Below are 21,070 nucleotides of genomic sequence, written 5' to 3' on the forward strand. Positions count from 1 at the left end.
AGAGCAGGACGGGCTCCGGATCATTTTCCTTGCCTAAACTGCGTCGGTGATGAAGAAGTAGTAGTAGTAGTAGTAGTAGTAGTATTAGTTAACGCCGGGCTCGGCCCGGCTTGTTAGCCGGCCGTTAGCAACCTCCCGAGGGGTATCTCGGCGCGCGTTCTATCTTCTTTATTTACACAGGGGGAAAACAAGGAGGGCAGAGGCGGATCGTGCCTGACCGGGTTCGGGCCCGGTCCTGCTTAGGGGGTTAGTTCACTGACGCGACCCCGTGCCTAAGGTGCACGGAGGGTTCGTCTGACGGCTTGTGCCGTGAAGTGTGGGTGAAAAGGCAGTAAGTCTATTCCTCGTCAGAGTTCGAGTCGTTTACGATCGGTGTCCCTAGGCGTAAAGTGCGTTCGTGGCGCGCGGGGCGCTGGCGGGCCGCTCTGGGGCGGGCGCTGAAGTAGTTGGTGGCTATCGAAAACGCCTGAAAGCTTGTCGGTTGCCCGAGGCTTGTCTGGAAGAATTTGCGGCGTTGGGCGCGGTCTGGCGGCCCGACCGGCCGGTCGTTGTCAGGCCACGGCCAGTTTCTCCACACCGCCCACGAAAAGCGGCAGTGCACCGGGTGTTCAGGGGAGGTCCGCTTCCAGCACCAGGCACACGAGGTGTTTGCATCCTGGTGGTTGAAACGGTCATGGTAGGCTTTGAAATCGCCGTGGCCGGTCCTCATCCTTGCATTTCCTACAGTAAACTATAGTCACAGGGTTGGACCAGACCCTCTAACGGACAGGCCAGCTAGAGCCCTCCTAGTCGCTGGATACCCAGCCTGCCACGTAAATACAAGGTTTGCACCTTAAGCCTACCGCATCCACAAAAAGGCCTCTTGGTAGACCGACGCGCGCATCCGTCCTCTCCGGCTAAAATAGCGTCTCTTCCGCCTAACATGCCGACGACATCATCTGCCCCGGTGTACGTCCCTAGTGCGAGTAGAAAGCTTCGAAAAGCCGGCGAACACCCCGTACATGTCCATCCACAGCTTAGTCCCCCGTTGGTTCCTGGGCTAGCCCAGCGCCACAATGTGGACATGAATGCAATCGAGTTCTTCCCGTCCTCCAGACCCGGCGCAGATTCCCAGTGCGAGTGAGAAGCATGGGGCGCCTCAGTCACACTATTCCACCACGGCCCACCGTCCACGGGGTAAAGGTGATGAAGAATGGCGGCTGCATGGTCGGCAGCCATTGCTCCGGCGATGGAGGGGTAGTGCTTTGGCTGGTCACGGAATATGTTGTCGACGCCAACAAGGTTGAAGTCCGGAGTTAGTCTCTCAGCGATGGCGCGATATTGCCTTGATAGGCCTGTGACGGCGAAGAGTCCATAGATGGTTCTTTGCTGGGTTGGCCCAGAGCTTTTACGTGACCGAAAGTGCACGAGGCAGTCCGCTAGAGCATCATTCGGCGGGGTGGGATATTCCAAATCCTTCGAACCAGGTTTGTGCGCCTCGATGGTAGAAGGACTAGGAAGATTGACCGACAAGGGACTGGCCCCTTGGCGTGCTGCATAGAAAGACTTGAGCTTTGATTGGTTAACCTTGCCGTTGGAATTTAGCGGCATAGCTGTGATGGCGATGAGCATGTTGGGCACTATGAACGGCGCAAGTTTATCGCGGGCTCGTGCTTGGAGCATTTGGGTGCGAGCTTGCCCTATAGGGCTGGTGTCTTCTTTGACTTCACAGGCCCCATCCACGGTGTGGTCTCGAGCTGGACTGTTGGCGGCGTGAAAGCCTATTAATCTCGGCGAGTTGTTGTTCCCTTGGCCGTTGTTGAAGAGAATAACAACTACTTGCTCATCATTTGACCCGAGCAGGCTCTCGATCTCGCCAAGCTCGGTCCGTTGCCCATGGATTTTGACCTGGCGATCATTCCGCGAAAAGTAGAGCAATTCGCCCTCGGCATTGTAAGCGCCGATATCACCAGTGTTGTAAATAAGCTCGTTCCCGGCATTCCACGGATCTGGACGAAATACGGCATCAGTGGCATCTTTTCGCCCGAAATAGCCGAGGCTTAGTTGACGCCCCGAGCACCAGATAAGCCCCTTGGTGCCGATGGGCACAGGTCGCATATATTCGTCCAGGATGCGCACCTTCATGCCCATCGCAGGACGCCCGACACACGATCCATCGGTATTCGGTCTGCACAGCTTCCAAGTGATGACTACGCCCTCGGTAGGACCGTAGCCGTTAACGAGACGCACGGCTTGCTTAGTTCCGTCACGACGAGGGCAGGTCCACTTTTTGATCACGGCCTCTGTCGCTCTTTCGCCAGCTATCCACATGCAGCGGAGGAGCGGAGTGCGGTCCGGTCCCGGCAACAGCCCAGCGACGCTGGGCGTACAGAAAACGCACGTGGCACGCGTGCTTTGAAGGAGCGGCAGGAGACGGCTCACACACTCAGCATGCGGAGCCAACAGCAGCGTGGCTCCGGCGTAGAATGTCCCAAAGATGTCGGTGAGCGCCACATCGAAGAGCATTCGAGCAAAGGCGAAGACGCGATCAGAAGTGCGGTACTGTAGCGCCGAGGCCATCATGACTCCGAAGCCTGCGGCTTGGCGATGCGGCATTAGAACGCCCTTGGGCAAACCTGTGCTTCCCGAGGTAAATAGAATAGCAGCAACCTCGTCAAGCTTGGGTCGAGTCGATTCCAAACGACCTTTGCTGCCCGCCGCACCACCGGCCGTCCCCCCAAATATGTCCTGGATTGTCACCACTATCGTTTCTGAACCCAGCAGACCCGAGAGCAGCTGCTTGTCCTTGAGCTCACAAACCACGGCGGCCGGGCGGATTGATCCGACAAGGTCGCGGATCCTCGATGGAGGGCTTTCGATGTCAAGCGGGACATAGGTTGCGCAGAGACGGTGCGCAGCAAAGATGGTGGCTACCGTTTCGATGGACTTGTCCAGATAAAGAGCTACTCGCTCTCCATGCAGCGTTTTGCCGAGGGTCGAGGTTTGCAGAGCCAGTCCTGCTGCTCCCTTCTCGGCTAGCTCGTGCAGTGCGCTGTAGGTGATGGTGCGCGCCTTTCCTTTTGCCTTGGCAGTGTGAAACTCGATTGCGACGCTGCGAGGAGACTTGCGCGCTCGCATGTCGAGAATATCCCAGCAGGTCAACTCGGCATCCGGGGGATATTCTGGCCCCGTGGCATATTGTTCGATCTGGGTCGCGTGCTCTTTGTCGAGTAGGTCAATGTCGCACAGTCGAATTGCAGTCCGTTCCGGTATCTTTTGAGCTACAGTACTGTTGTACTCAAGAGCGGTCGCAAATGAGCTCAACACACAGCCAAGGCTGCGCAATAGGCGCCCGATGTATTTGTCGTCAAAATCACGGCCGTGCATGCGACCTGAGATGACGGTTGTTTTGGGGACGCTGACGCCAGGCTCGACCGTCACGATAAGGGGCATGTCAGTCACCTCGTCTCTATCTCGGGCCGTCATCTTGAACGATTCCTGCTCGCGGGGCTTCTCCTCGCCTTGGTTTGCCAGACGGGGTTTCCCCACAACAGGCATCATAATGGACGTATTGAACAGGGCTCCTCCTGAACCCTTCCGACCTGCCGTTCCCGCCGCCAAAATCTTCCGAAGCGACAAGCCTAGCTCATGCTCGGCTACATCCATGCATGTATCCGTCACAGCATCGACAAATTCATCAACTGTTGCCGTCCAATCCACCTTGACCCTCAGAAGGGAGGTGCCAAGTAGAGGCCCGACCACACCGGCGACGTCTACCCCCGGCACGTCGATGCCTCTTCCTGCCGAGACCGTGCCAAACACCACATCCTGACTGCTTCCGTACGCGGCCAGAACCAGCGCCCATGATGCGCGAACTATGTTGAGCACGCTGGTTCTGCGTTGAGCTGCAACAGTGACGAGGCGCTGCAGGTCCAAGTCGAGCCGGACTTTTTGGTGTCGGTCTTCCGCCAGCTGCTTCTGCATGACTGGGTCAATGGAATGGTCCACGAGTATACCACCGTCTTCAACATCTTTCAGATACCTTGTCCAAAATTCGAGGTGCTCCTCCTGGCTTACCTGCCCGGCCATTGAACTCTGGTGCTGGGCAACGTCGGCAAACTGAGGGGCGGGACAGGTGATGGGTAGGGATCCCCGGTAGAAGGCTTCAAGATCCTTAAAAACAATAAATCGTAACCATTAATCCATATATGCGTGATGGCAGAACCAGGTGATCCGCTTTTTGCCGTCGACCTGGTAGAGGAAAATCTTGCTGAGGATTTGTCCGTATGCTGCCCGCATCTTGGGAGGCGGAGGACCCATGGCAACGATTTGGTCATCGGCTACAGAGTCCGCTTTGAGCACCACCTGCAGCAGGTTTGTGTTGGGGGCAGCGGAAACACTTCGTGCTACCGGCAAGAAAACGGTGCGGAAGATGGAGTGACGCCTGAAAATGGCGGCCCAGGCAGCGCATAATTTCTTCGAATCCGGCACCTCCACATCGTAGTCGTAACTGTGCATGTAGGAGCGGGATCCCAGGCTCGCGAGGACCATGGCTGCCTGTATATCCGTGGCTGGCACAAGGCGCTCAACTTGGCTGGGTTGGATTTTGTGCTTCCTCAGCGCCGCCTCGAGAGCATCCCGGTGCGGCGTTAGTTCCTGAGGAATCCACCGAGGTTGTGCTGCCTTGTCCAACAGGCCATCCACTATCCAGCTGCCCGTTGCGAACTCACGCAGTGTCGAGTCCCAGAGGCTTAACAGTTTGTGCATGTCCGCCTCGGTATGGATAGCCCGGCTGAAGAAGACGCCGAGGTTGACACAATCATCGTCAATGCTGCTCTCAAACTCGAAAACGAACGGACGTTTGTTGAGCGGATCTTCCCAGCTACCCATGTTTACCTCGTTGGCGCGTCGGAGTGCCCTATCGGCACTTCCACTCGTGTTGTGACCAAGATAATTAAGCACTGCCAGGCATTCAGGCTCTTGAGAGCTGCAGCCTCCGACAGGGAGGATAGGCGCGGCAAAATCGGCTCGGGCCATGGACCCGACGCGCGTCTCGTGCACATGTGCAAAATACTTGGGGATGGATACCGAGGACGGATCTGGTAACTGGAACAAGATGGGTATTATGTAAGTAAACCACCCCACCGTCGAAGCGAGATCCAGCTTTTCATGGCTGAGTTCGCGGCCGTGGGACTCGAACACAAGCTGGACGCCGTCCATGTCGCGCCAGCGTCCAAATGCGCACACCAGGGTAGCTAGAATCAGGTCCACCGTGTCAACGCCATACTTTTCTGCAGCTTGAACGACGTGCAAAGGCGCTTTGACGTTGAGGAAGAACCCGGTCGCGTGCGTGTTCTTTTCCAGACACGATGTGTCCTCCACAAAAAGGTTAAAACCGGTCCTGCTGCGTATATCGCAACTTTCTATCAGGTGGCTGGGCCGGCGCGAGAAGAGCTCCTCGGCCCAGTCCTTGAAGGAAGATACTTCGGGCTCAGGTTCGCGTCTGCGCAGCAAGTTTTCCATATCCTCGCATACAATGTGCCAAGACACAACATCTATGGCCATATGATGGACGACGGCTGAACAGTACACACGGCTGCCATCCCTAAACTCGCCAACTATGCCGGAAATAGGGCCGTGCTCAATGTCCAAGCTGCCCTGCATTATATGCGTTTCACTCTCAAGGTCGGCCAAGCTGCCCAATACCCGCCTGGAAATCTTGACGTTGGCGTCTTCTGCTTCGGCGATGGAGAGCCTAGCAAGGGCTTTTGGATCTTGGCCTGGTGGTGTTACAAGCCTCATTCTCAACATGGGGTGCATCTTGACCACCCTCCGCCACGCCGCGAGAAAGTCATCAAAAGTCAAGCCTGGCGCCAGCTGGAAGGCGTGCCCCTGGTTAAACCAGTTTATATTTGCTCGGCCAGTGCGTAAGAAATAATCCATGATGGGCGTGATTGGAAACGTGTCTGGCGGTGTCGGCTTTTTCAACTGTGTAATGTAATTTGTTGGTATTAGCCTAAGATTCAACCCCCAAACAAACTTGAATATCGCCGACGCTCCCAGGCCCAGCCGTAAAAAAAGATAATTAGTTTGAAAATGTCCCTGTTTTTTTCTTTTTTTCTTCTTTTTTTCCCCTTTTTTTCTCTCTCTCGCGGATTGGATACTGTTGGAACCCCTATTTTAATTAAACCGGCCGCTGCCACCAATTAATGCAATCTGAATAACTTTCTCCCCAGCACCACGAACCCACCCCCCCTTCTCCCACACTTTGATCTTTGGTCCGACCTTATCGACACAGATTTATTTGAATTAACAACTTACTTGACGACCGCCCGAATCAACATTTTTGCCCGTTTGTTTATCGATAATGCCGGCCAGCTCCTCCGGGGTTGGCACGGCATAGATATCGCGTACCCTCAGGGTAATCTTGCCCAGGCCAGCCGCCACGACGGCTGCACGCAAAGCTGTGCACAAGCGGATTACCGAAATGGAATCGCCTCCGACCGCAAAAAAGTTAGTTTCCGCATCGATCGCTTTCCCGGCGCCAAGTATCTTCTCAAAGGCGGCGATCACAAGATCGGTGGACGCTGATCGTGGTGATGTTGATGTTGATGCGATTGTACGCCCTGACAACGGTTGGGGGCTAGGAGGTTTTGCCATTGTGGCTTCCCCTCCCTGCTGCTCCATCAGATGGCCCGCGCTGGCATAATTATCCAAATGCCATGCCTCCAATTGGACATCGCTCAGGCCGTTTACGAACGCCTGAACTTGTTTCCTGTCTAGCTTTTGGTTTTTGTTCCGGGGGAAACCGTCGACCGGCACCCAATAGTCGGGCAGGAAGTACTTGGGAAGCTTTTTGAGAACAGCTGCTTTCATTTCGGAAATCAACTCCTGCTGCTTGGCCGTAACAGTTTGACGTGCCGTAACCGTGCCGATCTTAATTCTTGTATCGGCATCAGCAGTTGTGGTATCCTCAGCAGCACAGAAGAGGGCAACCCGGACCTCCTGGGCGCTGCCGTTTTTGAGCAGCTTGGATGTGACACATTTTCCAGCCCCTGTCCGACCGACTAGCACTTCCTCGGCGACTGATTCCACTGCTCCAAGCTCGACGCGCAACCCTCGCAGGTTTATCATATTGTCCATACGCCCCTTGCATACAATGGTACCGTCTGGTTCGAAGCTGGCAAGATCGCCCGTTAGGTACAACGGGCCATATTTTATGTGCTGGATAAAAGGGCACGGGCGGCCCGGTGGATCCCGCAGATAGCCTGGTGACACTTGTACGCCGCCCAGGGCGAGTTGTCCAACCTCGCCCGCAGGTACCTGCTGCAACTCCGCCGAATCGTCCAGGATGTACGCTTGTACATTGGCCAGAGGGCGACCGATATTGGAAATGGGTGTATCGGGGTAGCAGCGTCGCGTGATAACGTCAACCGTCGCCTCGGTCGGGCCGTAGACGTTCAACAGCATAATTCGAGGCGCCCACGCGTCACGAGTTGCTTTTGTCATGGGTTCGCCTCCTAATGCGAGTGATTTGATAGTGGGCACCTCGTCCGGGTCGAGCAGAGATGCAACGGTCGGCGTCGTGCTGATATGGGAAACGGAATGGTACTGTACCACGCCGGTGAGGTCCGAAAGAATATAATCGCGACGACCCAAAACAAGCTGCGCCCCGATGCTCAACGGGCCGAACATGTCTACCACCGAGACGTCAAAGGTCCAAGGGGCGACTCCGAGAAGCCGGGTTGCTGTTGAAAACATGCAACAGCGCCGGTGTTCAGCGACCGAATTCTTGAGTCCGCCATGCTTGATTGGCACGCCTTTGGGGACGCCTGTCGAGCCTGAGGTGTAAAGAACGTATGCTATGTCGTTGTCGGAACGATCCTGGACCGGGAACAACATGTTTCTATTCTTGAAAGGCCCATAAGCGTGGAGCCCAGCTGGGATGCGGACGCGGGTACATGTGGGGACAGACTCTCCCATGTAAGACCAGAGGTTGGCGCTGGAATCTTCCCGCTGGGACCCTGCTTCTTCCGGCATGAATACCATGCAGCATGGATCGCAATCTTTTACAATTGTCTTGTTCCAGTCGAGAGGGTTTGCTAGGTCGATAGGGATGTAAGCTGCTCCCAGACTCATAACGGCAATCAGGACGGCTAGCCGTTCGATTGAAACGTCGCCCACGACTGCAATCCGTTTGCCACGCAGGGACGTGCAATGTGCAATGCCTCCTCCCTTGGCAGAGGATATAATGTGGCGTGCGTTGTACACCATGTCTGCGAGTTCCCGGTATGTCGCCCTGGCCACATCATTCTCGAAAACCGCCGCCAGAGCTTCCGGTGTGCGCTCTGCCTGCTCGAGAATCTGCACATCGATGAAATTCTCCCTTGCAAGCGCTGTATCCACCCGACCGTGGAAATGAGGGGGCACCGCTGGCGAGGACGCATCGTCAAGCACCGCTGACAGACTGCCGATTGAGAGGGCCGCCGTGTCCCTACCGTTCAGAAGCCCAAGCAGGCGCTCGAACTGCCGACAGAACAAAGCAGCGCTTGCCTCATCTACCAGACCTGGGTTGTATTCGACATATATCTGCAGCAATGTCGTGCATTCCTCCGAGTTGAACACCTTGTTTAGGTTAAGTGTCACAGGAAACTTGGCCGTCGTGGGCGGCGACGCAGGCAACATCTCCATAGCCCTCTCAAGCTTAGGGCGCCGTTTTGGCTCCGTCCGTCTACTGCTTTCGGACGGAGCACATGACTCGTGATATACGAACATCATGTCGAATTGCCCAAATTTGCGACCAGACATGTCCATAATCATCTGACTAGGAATATGGGCATAGCTGAGAACGCCACCCAGGGTGCGGTTGAAGCGTGCCAAGTTTTCGCGTAGGTCTTGGTCATGATGGAGCTCCAGTGGTACGGGCAGCGTGTTCACAAAGGAACCATACATATCCTGCTCGCCGAACCGTGGGTTGCGGCAGGTTGCCGGGATAAGCATGGTATTTGTGCTATTGCCCTTTCGCAGTGCCAAAAGCAGCTGCAGAGCAAACAAGTGAGCCCCGAAGCTCGTGGCGCCAAGCGGGTACGCCCAGCCGGCCGAGTCGCCGCCTAGAGTCATGGCACGCTTGACAAACTTGGCGGGCTGGAAGATGGACAGAGACGGATCTTTAGTATCGACACCCCCCCAGGCGACATGGCTTTTGTCGTCGCTCAGTGCGCGGCGCCAAAAATCGGTGGCTTTGGCTAAATGGGCGGGATCCTGTAGCAGTTTGTTTTGTCGCCTAGTCACGTCCAGGTACGAAGCTTTGGGGATTGCCTCGTGAACAGACTGGCGCCCCGTGGCAACGGCCTCGACATGCTTGATAAAGCAACCGAGGGACTGCTCGTCGACAATGATGTGGTGGAAGTTGACGAAAAAGAACTGCGACCGGTCAGGCAACAGAAAGCCATGGAAGCGGACGAGGGGCCCTGTTGTGAGGTCGAAAAGGGTACCGCAGTCTTGGTGGCATATCCTACGCATCTCTTGGATGCTCACGGCAAGGTCTGGTCGACTGCTGAAATCGTACAGTGAATATTTGTGATCGGGGTTGGCGTTCACTACCTGCAGAATCTCGTCGTCCTCAACGTCAAAGGTGGTGCGGAAAACGTCGTGCGTATTTGCAATGGCTTGGGCTGCTGCGAGCACGGCGACTATGGGGATTTCATGCACGCGGTACAACGCGGGCACTGAATATGTGGTGTCGCCCAGCTGCTCTTGCAGGAGGTAAAATAGGCGCTGAATGTGGCTTGCGGGAGCGATCTGTCTCTGCTGGTCGTCGGGGCAAGCGTCTTGATGAGGCACTCGTTGCGAGTTCTTTTGATCTTCACCGGCCTCGGTGGCCGATTCGTCCATTGAACCTGCGAGCCATCGGGCTAGGTTTTGTATGGTTTGATGTTCCATTATATCCCCAATATTGACCTCGAGTTCTGGTGCTACCTCATATATGTTTGAAATAAACGCCATGGCGCCAAAAGAGTCCAGGCCGAGTTCATGGAACGGTTTCTCGGGGTCAATGGTCGGGGCGCCGAGTGTTTCCTGCAAGGTTTTGGTAAGCAACACCTCGAAATCATGCCCGTTCTTTACAGCTTGGCTGGTTGGTGGGACCTGAGTCTCGTCAGAACACTTATTTCTTATATCGTCGTCGTCGTCATGCTCATGATTAACTGATTGCCAAGACATGCAAGATTGGCTTGGGGTCTGGATTTGGCCGTCGTTGCTGGACCAGCTAGAACTAGCGCTCAGCGGCTCTTGATCCGAGTGAGTGCTGTGTCTGGACGATTCGGGTTCAAGGGCGACCAACTCCTTTAGTTCTGCGAGCACAGAGCTCGGGTGATGCTGTGCAAATTCAGCGCTTGCCAGTCGCTCCACCAGGGTTTTGTACACATCAGCGGCTGACTGTATCCAGGCTTGATTATGTTGCGTAGTTTCGTACTCGATGAGCAGCTCGAAGGAAGTTTCGTCACGGACGAAGACGTGCCAGGCTAGATTAACCTTGGGCTTTGACGATTGCGTGAATGACTGCAGCGTCTCGACTGAGATGTCGGTCACGTATCCATCGCAGCGAGTGCGACGCTCGTCATGCAACACAAATTGCACCGAATGGTCCCTCAATACTAGTCCGCAGGCTGACGCTACAGCTTCCAGGGGTTGATTTGCCTCAATGGCAAATTCAATGGCCGCACAAACGCGTCTGGCAAAAGACTCCACCGTATCCGTCGCAAATATCTGGCTGCGTAAAAACACGGCGTTGGTAAGGTTACCGAGGACGGTGCTGAATTCCGGCACCGATCCACGCGAGGACACCGGGGTAGTAATGGTGACATCGTCTGACCCTGTATAGTGATGTATGAGGAGGAGAAAGGTGGCTAAAAAGGGTTCCATTAACCCTTTTTGACCCATGGTCGGTAATGATACGGTACGTAGCACGGATCCGAAAGACTTGTTATGACAGGACTTTGGCGTCGTTGAACAAAATACACTTTCGAATTTGCGCGCGCCGCGCAACGTGAACTTCCACCGATCCATGTCCTTTGCTTGCTGAACCTCCCTCTTCTGGAGCTCGAGCGCGAGATCCACAGCGTGAGTGGTAGGCAGGCGCAATGGTTGGTCTTGCATGGCTTGGCCCAAAAGTTGGCCGAGCTGATGTGTTGTGTGCGCATCCACGAGGATGTGATGAATGTTGCTGTACAGAAACACTCTTGGAGTACCGTTCTCCGGCGCCTCGAAGACCTTCCACTTGGCCATGGGGCCCTTTTCCAGGTCGAAGACGAAGGTGTCGCTGCTTATGGTTTCCCTGATTATGCTCATGGGGTCCTCACCCTCGCGAATCACTGTATATTCGACGCTAACGTTGGGCTGTGGCAGCAGCACCTGCTGCAGGCAGCAATGCTTTGCATCAAACTTGAAAACAGTGCGGAACAGGTCCACGGCCGACACGACCTTCATAAGTCCGTCCAGTACGCGTGAGCCATGGAAGTTTCGGATCTCGGCGACCCGTTGCACATTGTAGCGGCTGTCACGCAAGCTCTGCTGGGCAACCCACGCTGTGCGCTGGCTTGGGAGGGCTGGGAAACTGCCCACTCTCTTGGCCTTTTGACGGTCTTCGTTGTGGGCCAGAACCTGCATGTCAGCTGGTGTTTGCCGCGTCCTTGTTGACTTTTCTTGAGGGATCCTGTCACTCGGGATAAGGGCAGCTATGGCACGGATGGTTCCCTTTTTCCTGAGCTCCGAGTAGCTTGCCACTACTCCGAAATCCCGGGCAAGTATCCCACGCAGCTGTATGAAGCCCAGAGAATCAACTCCGTGATCGCTGAGGGCCGTGTTTGGGTCGGGGACCGAAGCGCCGGAAGACGCGCTTGTTACTTGGAGAACAAGACTCCACAGGGCAGCTTCTGCCCTGGAGAGGTGTCTGGAGTCCGCCGACGCGCCATCTTGAGCCAAATGCTGCTCAATCATGGCCAACACTTTGGCCCGGTCTATCTTTTGGCTGGGCAGAACCGGCAACCTATCCACAGATGAAATGAACGAAGGCACTAAACGCCCAGGGAGAATTGTCCTGCAAAAGGCGGCGAGATCCCGTCCCTCGAGGCTTGGTGATGCACAGTCTTTGGCTTGCACCATGGCACACAGTCTCCCACTGCAGGAAGCGACAGAAGCCCTCAACACATCCGGGTGCGACTCGAGCACGGTTTCAATCTCGGCAGGGTGGATGCGCATCCCAGCCACCTTGAGCTGGGCATCCCGCCTTCCTAGGATCTGGATGCGCATGTCGGGCAACCAGCGAGCCAAGTCCCCCGTACGATAGAACTTGAGGCCTGGAAAGTCTCGCAGCTCGATGAAGTACTCCTGGGATGCGCTGGCAACCTCTCCTTCGTAACCGGCAAAGACCTGAACGCCGGCGACAAGAATCTCTCCCGGCTCGTTGATGTAACAAAGCTCGCCTCGCTGGTCAGCCAGCACAACCAAATTCCCCGGGAGTGCATCGTATACCACCACATCGTCATCATCTCCTCCTCGAGCGCCTGCAACGGGGGATACGAGAACCTGGATAGCTGTCTCGGTGGGGCCGTAGGCGCCAATGACAAGAGGAACGTGCGCCGTCAACGACCTGACTAGGCTGCGATGCAACATCTCGCCGCCGAGAACGACGGTCCGAAGCCCATATGCCGCGGACGGGCTCATAAACTTGAACACCGTGGGCGTGACGTGCAGCCAGTTAATGCGGTAGGCCAACACCGTGGCTGCCAAGTCGGTTCGGAGCTCATTATCTGACCGTAGCACCAGCGTCGCTCCGGTTATAAGAGACCCATAAATATCAGTCGCCGAGGCGTCAAATATATAGTTTGCACACAACAAGACGCGTGATGAAGGCCCCAGTGCATAGGCCTTGACGGCCTGCTGCACAGCGCTGGTGACGGCACGATGCGTTAGGATGGCGGGCTTGGGTGTTCCCGTCGAGCCCGAGGTCAGCATGACATAACAAGTTGAATCAGGCGATATAATAGGCGGGAGAGCGGTTTTTGGACGTGCCGTTGGAGGATGAATGCCCAGAGCCATGATACGGTCAACGTTGATAGCCTCAATCACGGCGTCCAGCGACGAGAGCATTTCGAAGCCGTGGTTGTTGCTGACAATGGTCGAGACGTTGAGCTGCCGCAGCAGACGGGCCACGCGGGCCGGCGGGGCTTCCCACTCAATCGGGCAGTATGCAAGACCGGCTTTAAGGGTTCCCAACATGGCAATGATCATGAACACGGAGCGAGGGAAGAACAGGGCCACAAGACCTCGCCTGAGGTCCATCTCTGTCAGCATGTGCACCGCAACGCGGTCGGAAGCACGGTCCAGTTCCGCATAAGTCATGGAGAAGGAGGCACTCTCAATGGCCGCAGCAGACGGGTGTGATTTGACTGCATTTTTGAAAAGCGAAACAAGCGTATCTTTTGAACACGACGCTTGAGCCATAAAATCCTTGAACGACCGCACCTGGCTTTGCACGTGGTGTTTGGCCGGGTGATCCAGTTCCGGATGGGCGAGACGACACACCGACGGGAGCGCACCGTTGTGACTGGACTCCGCCATGGATACCATGGAGTTGACAAGTGCCGCCGTACGCGCAAGTATCTTCATGGCCTCGCCTTCGCTGACTAGTCTCGCGTCATATTTGGCGAGGAATTCAACTTTGTCCTTGGTTGGCGTGACAACGACAGTGTAAGCCACGTTGGAATAATCATGACCCCCGGCATGGCTTATGCGCAGGCTTCTTCTGGCTGAGGCCGAGTCAAGTCCACTTTGGTTCGAAAACACGAGAAGAGCATTCACGGTTGCATCGCCTGGGTCCAGGAAGCTCATAGTTTCCGAAACTGGAAAGTGACTGTGCGTGACAGCGCCTCCGAAGGCATCTTGCTCCTGCCGCAGCCAGTCAGCGAGCCGCAACTCGGCATCGTGGCCTGGTTGGTGAACAACGCAGGGGATCGTATTGATGAAATTGCCAACTGCTTCTGCGTCGCCTTCTCGATACCCGCGCCCACTTATCGTCGTCCAAAACATCACCTTCGTCTTTGTTGAACATGTGGCTGGGGTAGGGGCTCTGCAGCTTATAGCCATGGAGAACGCACATTGGACGAGCGTGAAGGGTGTGGTATTTAACGCTGATGCAGCGAGACGAAGAGAATTAGCACCGATGGAATTTTCGGGTGTGATCCGAGCCACCTGAATAACCGGCTGCGATTCGGAACCGTATTCGTCTGAGAAGCCAGAGCCCGGCTTTGGTACTAACGCGTTACTCAGGTATGACTGCCAGAATACTCGGGCCTGAGTTTGGTCGGCGCCAAACATGTGCGCAACGTTTGGTGAAAAAGAAGAGCCGTCCCGAATCTTTATGCCCTCATATGCATCCTGTAGGTCCGCAAGAATTTTACCAACGCTCCAGCCGTCGATCGAGGCATGGTTCATCGTCAAGATCATCGTGTAGTTCCCGTCCACCGCGCCACTTTGTCTGACCAGCACAAGTCGACAAGCTGTTTTGGACGCCACGGGGAATCCAGATTGACGATCTTTCAGGAGAAAATCCTCCATCTCCGCCGCGACAAGCGGGTGTTGTAGTGTTGTGCATACTACACTGTCTTTGCCTTGTTTGAGTTCGATTCCGAAGTAAGGCGTGTCACCGGTTGCCTTGGGGGACTCGACAAACACGGTGCGCAAAGCAGGATGGGCGGCGACCACCCTCTCCCAGGCTTTTTCGAGGCGCCCACAGTTGACTGAACCTTCAATCCGGAGGATGTGCTGGACTACATATGTGCCCGGGGTCGACCTCATGTGCCAGATCATGGCAGATTGCATGGGCGTTGCGGGGTACACAGCCTCTACATCACTGTGGGCAATACCGGCCGCCTCAAGTGCACCGCCTACCGAGGACATGTTGAGTAGCGGAAATACTTTGGCAGCAGCACTTATTGCTGTGGGTAACTGAGAGCCAACAAGGCTTCTTCCTTGTACAGGCCCCTCCTGCAAGCTCTCCTGCGGCCCAAGGCATAATTGAGGCATCGGCAGGGCTGTGGTTAGGGCCTCCTTTAGTCGAAACGCCTTGGCCATCTGCGCCAGAGTCGGCGAGGCGTAGACTTTACCAACCGTACATCCGACAACGCCCTTGGCCCTGGCCTTTGAACAAAACCTAATGACAGAAATGCTATCACCGCCCGACCTGAAAAAAGAGCGGTCATCTTGCAGGCTGTTGGGACTGCCGCCAAGAATATCCGCCCAGCATTCCTTCAGAATCTGCATCAGCGACGGCTGTGACGGCTGTGACGGCTGTGACGGCTGTGACGGCTGTGATGGAGATGTACCCAGGCTCAAACTGGGAGACGCGTCTACTTGATGTACACTTGTAGGATTCGCGGCGTAGGTAACAGGGTAAAGTGGTCGGTCTGGCCGTAGGTCTCGGATGCGCAGATCGTTGCCGCCCTTTGTGACGGCCGCCAGAGTGTCTTCAAAAAGCGCGACAATGGAGTGGAGACCCCTTTCGTCGAAGGATCTTGTCTGGTAGTGAAAACCCACACGTGGTGACACAGCCGAGTCATCGACGTGGATCACAAGGGCGTAGTGGCTATTGGGAGGCGGAACATCCAGCGGTTTGTACACGATGGCCGGTCCATCACTGCCCGAGCATCCATGCTCGATTTCTTGCCGGCCTTGAAGCCTGGCGCCGTCCTCGTACGCGAACTGGAAGTTGATCTTTGCCGGCTCCGGTGACACGCGCGAATACGCTGATGGCCTTGCAGGAAAGCAACGAACAACATCCTCGATCGCTTGGTCGTGCTCATGGCAGTCCCAATAATCGCGTGCTGCTGCGTTTAAAAAATCGGCGACCCGTACATGGTCCTCGGCAGGGATGGATACGGGCAAAACGCCGAGGGTGATGCCGTAGCCAACAACGTCAGAAAACCTTGGCTGCTCGGTGCGGACTGAGCCGGGCACACCCATCAGGAAACGCGCTGCGCCGGTGAGCCGATACATGAATATCTGACACAGCCCCAGCCATCGCCCGAAAGCTGTTGTGCCAGCCGGACGATTGCTGAGGAACTGAGCAACGATCTGGGTTGACATTGGTTGCCAAAGCATGGATGCTGCGTAGTCTTCCCCGGAACTCTTGTCATCATCGCCATGGTCAGCATGCTGTAGGATAGGTTCAGGGGCAAAATTACGCGCCCTCTCGGTCCACCACTCCATATCTCGATCTCGACGCGCAAGAACCTGCGCCCGATACATTTCGGCGAAATGACGAAACGAAAGAGGCGGTGTTGGCGTAGCGCGAGCGAAGTCCTCAGGGCCCTGGCGGTATGCTGTAATGACATCCGACCAGAACCGCTGGAAGGAGTGTAGGTCAATAACGAGATGATGGAATTTAAACACAGCCAACCAGCTGCTGCCTTTTTCGTCGGCAGCGTAAAGGGTCATCCAAGCTGGGGGATCGACTGCCAAATCCAATGACTTTTCCTGCGGATGATCGGCCTGGAACGCGGCCAGAAGCAGGTCGGCAACGCTTTTTTTCTGGGTTGCGGTCATGAGATGCTCAACCTCTCGGTATGATACGGTTCTAGAGCGACTCCGGGCCCAGAAGTCTCGATTTCGGACACGGGCCATGATACAAGGGTCCTCCGCCCCTGTAGGTACGTGTTCGTCTGAAAATGAAGTATTAAAGGCATCATGTCGCCCGTATACGCTCTCGACCGAACGTATCAAACGGCCCACATCGATCGGAGAGAGAATCTCGAATGCAAAGGAGCAAATATATGCGTGGTGACCGCACATCTGAGATGCGCGAAAGAGGCTCTCCTGGGCAAGCGTAGGTCGATACCATGATTCACACACAAAATTCTCCATGGCAGTGTGTACCTGTGCTGCTCTGGATACTCCCTTTTCTCTTGTTTCAGCCGACTCGATGAGTCGGCAAATACCGTCTATCGAAGGGTCAGCCATAAAGTCTCGAAATCGAATCTCGCGGCCGGATATATCCAAGGCCGATTTGATGAGAGCGGTGGCGTCGACAGAGGTGAAGCCCCATTCTAAAAGGCTATCGCCGCGCGGGACATGCTGCTGGAGCCTTTCGCTCACCAGCGCCGTGATACGCTGATGGAGGGGAAGACTGCTGTCGTGGGCAGACCTGAAAAAGTGTGCGTCTCCCTGATGCAGCGACTCTATAAAAGACCGGATCTTTTTGGCGTCAATCTTGCCGCTGGGGGATTGCGGTATCGCCTGCACAGCAATTGTCCTCGGGATCATGTAAGGCGGCAAACACTTGCTGCAGGCGTTAAAGACGACTTTCTCAAGTGCCGCACCGTCAAAATCCCGCCTAACGTCTTCCTCCGGAGGACTCAAGTCCCGCTTGCGGGAAACGACCGCGAACAGGCGCCTTCGACCACCCACAGAATGGGCCAGGACAGTGCAACGGCCTACGTACTGTGACACGACGGCTTCGATGTCACCGAGCTCCACACGCTGACCGTTGACCTTGACCTGATCATCCATACGCCCAACGAGGTGCACATTACCCGATGATGGTTCCACGTATCCATAGTCCCCCGTACAATACCAAGGGCCAGAAACTCTCTGCATCCCAGGGAACAACACGGCGTCGAGAAAACAGGGGTGTACGTCCCGGTTGGAATAGCCCTTGAAGACGCTGCCACCTTTGACCACAATCTCTCCAGTCGTCCCCTCTGCGGCAGCGTATCCGCCGGGCGTGATCACCATCACTGACGCGTGGGGAGACGGCCTCCCGATGACACTCACGTCATCTCCCGGGCGCAGTGTTTTTGCAACCACGGATGACGCCTCACAGGGCCCATAAAGGTTCGTCAAAACCACGCGGCTGGCAAAACGGTCTATAATACCGCGAGTGACGGGTTCGCCACAGGTGACCAGGTACTGGAGAGCAGGCAACTGCTCTGGGTCCAACATGGAGATTGTGCTGGGTGTGAGGTGGGCTGTGTTGACCTCTAAGCGGCGCATCCAACCAGCGGTGTCGGTCATAAGCTTGTCTTGGGAAACTTGCAAGAGTAGACCACCGTGCAGAAGCGCACACATAATATCAATAAGGTGCACGTCGAAAGATGACCGTGCGAATTGAAAGACACGGCTCGACGGGCCAATCTTCTCCCGCTCGGCCAAAAAGCGTGCTGGGAGAATCAGGTTGCGGTGTGTGAGCTGGACTCCTTTTGCATTGCCTGTGCTACCCGAAGTGAATAGAACGGCGGCGACGTCGTCCTCGGAAGGGTCCACACAAGTTGCTTGCGCATTGGAGGCCAGATGATAAGGCTGAATAGCGAGATTCCTTCCCTCCCCAGTGACGAGAAGACGAGGCATCTTCTCCTCTAAGATGGCGTTTCCGTTTGTGTCGCAAAGAATGACGCAATCCTCGACGCTCGCAACAATGCTATGGACCCTTGTTCGCGGGAGGTTGTGGTCAACAGGCACGTAGACCGCGCCGATCTTGGCGATTGCTAAAATAGAAGCAACTTGCGCTGGCGAGCGTTCGAGCATGACAGCAACATGTTGGCCAGATTTTACCACGCGCTGAAGCTGCTCAGCAAACTTTGAGGCTGATTTATGCAGCTCTTCATAGCTCCAGGGCGCGGACGTCTCGAACTGTACGGCGGGCGCATTTGGCAGCGACTGAACCACCTCTTCGAACAAAGCCCACATGGTGTCGGTGGGAGTAGATAGGGTAAACGACGATTCCTACGGATGATGCCAGGCCCGAAGTGTAACATCTATCTAAGATCGACCGCTATGTCGAAATTGTGTTTAAACGAGTTTGTTTTGGTGACCGAATAATAACAACTTATTCGCAATGCAAGCCGGCAGTGAAGTTGAAGGGCTGAGATAATATACTAACATATTCGGGGGTAATTTTCGTTGTAAATATAATCGAGTTCGATCAAGGATTGCGATACCAGTAATTGAGAGAGGTATGTCCGGGGAATGGAATTACGCACATAAAACCTCCTGGTAAAGATCAACCTATGACGTCTCACCACCTTTAATAATACCTTTTTATAATAGTATATTAGAGTACATTTTCTTTTGCCGGAGAAGGATAAGGTTCAACTCGTGTCTGCACTGCTTGCAAACATGGACGACGTGCGCTCTAATTACGGCTTGTTAAATTGCATCCACAGCAAAGGCTTCATCGAAATGGGGCAATTTCACCCAGAGGAGGTGGCCAAATTAAAGATCACCTCTTTTGTGCTGCCATTTTGCCGATATCCGGGAGCTTAAGTTACCCTGCTATAGAGGAGCACATGACACTTGAAACAATGGGGAAATATGAATTATATTTCTATCTCCCAGCCAAATATGGACTATAAGCACGACACTCCCATTATATACCGCAAAATGTCATTTATTTCCCTTGTAATAGTTGCCTCTTCCCTCTCCCCGCGCGACAGAATATTGCTTAGCAAAGAACGTTTAGGAACTCGCATTGAAGTAAAATGGTGGAATAAATATATAATTAATATATTTGTTGGAACAGAGAGGAACGCGTTCGATTTATTAAATCAAATCGATGACTCACGTGCGACCCCACGTGACTTGCACGTGACGAATCCGGTGCCATACTACGGGTATAAGTAGGAAAGACGATTAGAAGCTCGAACCTAGATAAAACAGTCGTTAGACAAGAATATATTACCTTTTACCCGTAACAACATTTAGTTGATCGATCGATCTACGAAAGGCCTATCAATAATACTACTTTTACCCGTAACAACGTTGCATTGATCGATCGATCTACGAAAGGCCTATTAACAGTTAAAGTGTTCCCCTCATCGACTTACATTGAACTTTAACTCCCACAATAATAGCAGTGAACACCCTCGCTATATTAAGTTATACTCTGAAAGTTACTTTTGTTATTTTTCGCCCCGGGTCCGCGAATCTAAGTTTCAACTCCAATTTGTAAAAAGTGTAAAGCCTTATTAACTTTCGTGTCAATGCAGTTGAACTTTTTATATATTGTGTCACTACGGACCCATGGATATTTGATTTCTTTTGCTTGTGAACGGGTTAAACCTTATTATATTGCGATTAGCATCTGTCTTTGAAATCCGGTGAACGACGTTGAAGACTCCTCGGAACTAATAGTGACTTTCTCGGATTGACGATTTATTTTACGGCTTACTCGTCCGCGATGGGCGATATAATTCAACTGTCGGCGATCGGTTCATTTATCACGTCCCGTATTTATACCAGTAGTAAAGGGCAGGTGGGTATGAAAGTACTAGTTGCGTAAATTCGTTATCCAATATTTGAAAGAGCCAATAGTATAGGTGCATTATGGTAAGCTGAAGGCCGATGTAGTATATTCAAGTGGGGGAAACCACGAGTAACGTTGCGTACCCCCTGTTCGGCACCCCCCCCCTGTTCGGCACCCTGAAAATCTAACAACGAAATGCCTACTTTTATAAACTGATTTAAATATAAAATTATCAACGGACAAAAATACAATCGTTTTCACGCTTCTCCGGTTCATTAACCTCTTCTTCATCAGCTAAAGGTTCCAAATTTTCTATATCATTTTCCTGCAATCCAATAATGTTCTGTTTGTTAACCAAAAGCTCGTTTGGATCCGGAACCACCCTCCTCCTTTTAACCGGCCGTATTGCCTCCAGTTGTGCTTCCAATAAGCTGATTTTTTGCTGGGCGCTAGCCAAAAGGGTATCTTTGGCTTCGAAGCTTTTTTGGACTTTTGCAAATAAAAGACGTGAAGTAGCGTTGGTTTTGTTGGATTGGGAAAGTTTTTGCAGTTGAAGTCGGATATCTCGGGTCGTTTTAGGGGTTTTCCAAATAAGTAAAGACGGGTCGTTAATTTTTTGGGCTGGGCTTTCCGGTGTTTTATCCCTTTGCAAACCGTTGTTTTTATCTTTTATAACGTTGGCGTTGCTATTTTCTAACAAAAAAGGGCTTAAAAGTGGTTTAACCAAGTTTACCGGCCATAACCCCGTTGTACGCCAACCAGATTGAATGGTTTTTGCTATAAATGCTTTTAATC

General features: G+C 53.9%; 1 protein-coding gene across 1 annotated transcript; it reads right to left on the reverse strand.

Moving 5' to 3' along the window:
• Positions 1-337: 337 nt before the first annotated feature.
• Positions 338-18,720, reverse strand: MGG_14967 (tyrocidine synthetase 1; the record flags this gene model as incomplete). Its single annotated transcript, XM_003719340.1, has 4 exons — positions 338-720; positions 843-4,152; positions 4,231-5,967; positions 6,301-18,720. The coding sequence occupies 4 exons, from the start codon at positions 18,718-18,720 to the stop codon at positions 338-340; spliced, it is 17,850 nt and encodes a 5,949-aa protein (XP_003719388.1).
• Between the last annotated feature and the right edge of the window lie 2,350 nt (positions 18,721-21,070).

The sequence above is a fragment of the Pyricularia oryzae genome, chromosome 6 (assembly GCF_000002495.2).
Source record: "Pyricularia oryzae 70-15 chromosome 6, whole genome shotgun sequence".
In the NCBI taxonomy this organism is placed as follows: Eukaryota; Fungi; Ascomycota; class Sordariomycetes; order Magnaporthales; family Pyriculariaceae; genus Pyricularia; species Pyricularia oryzae.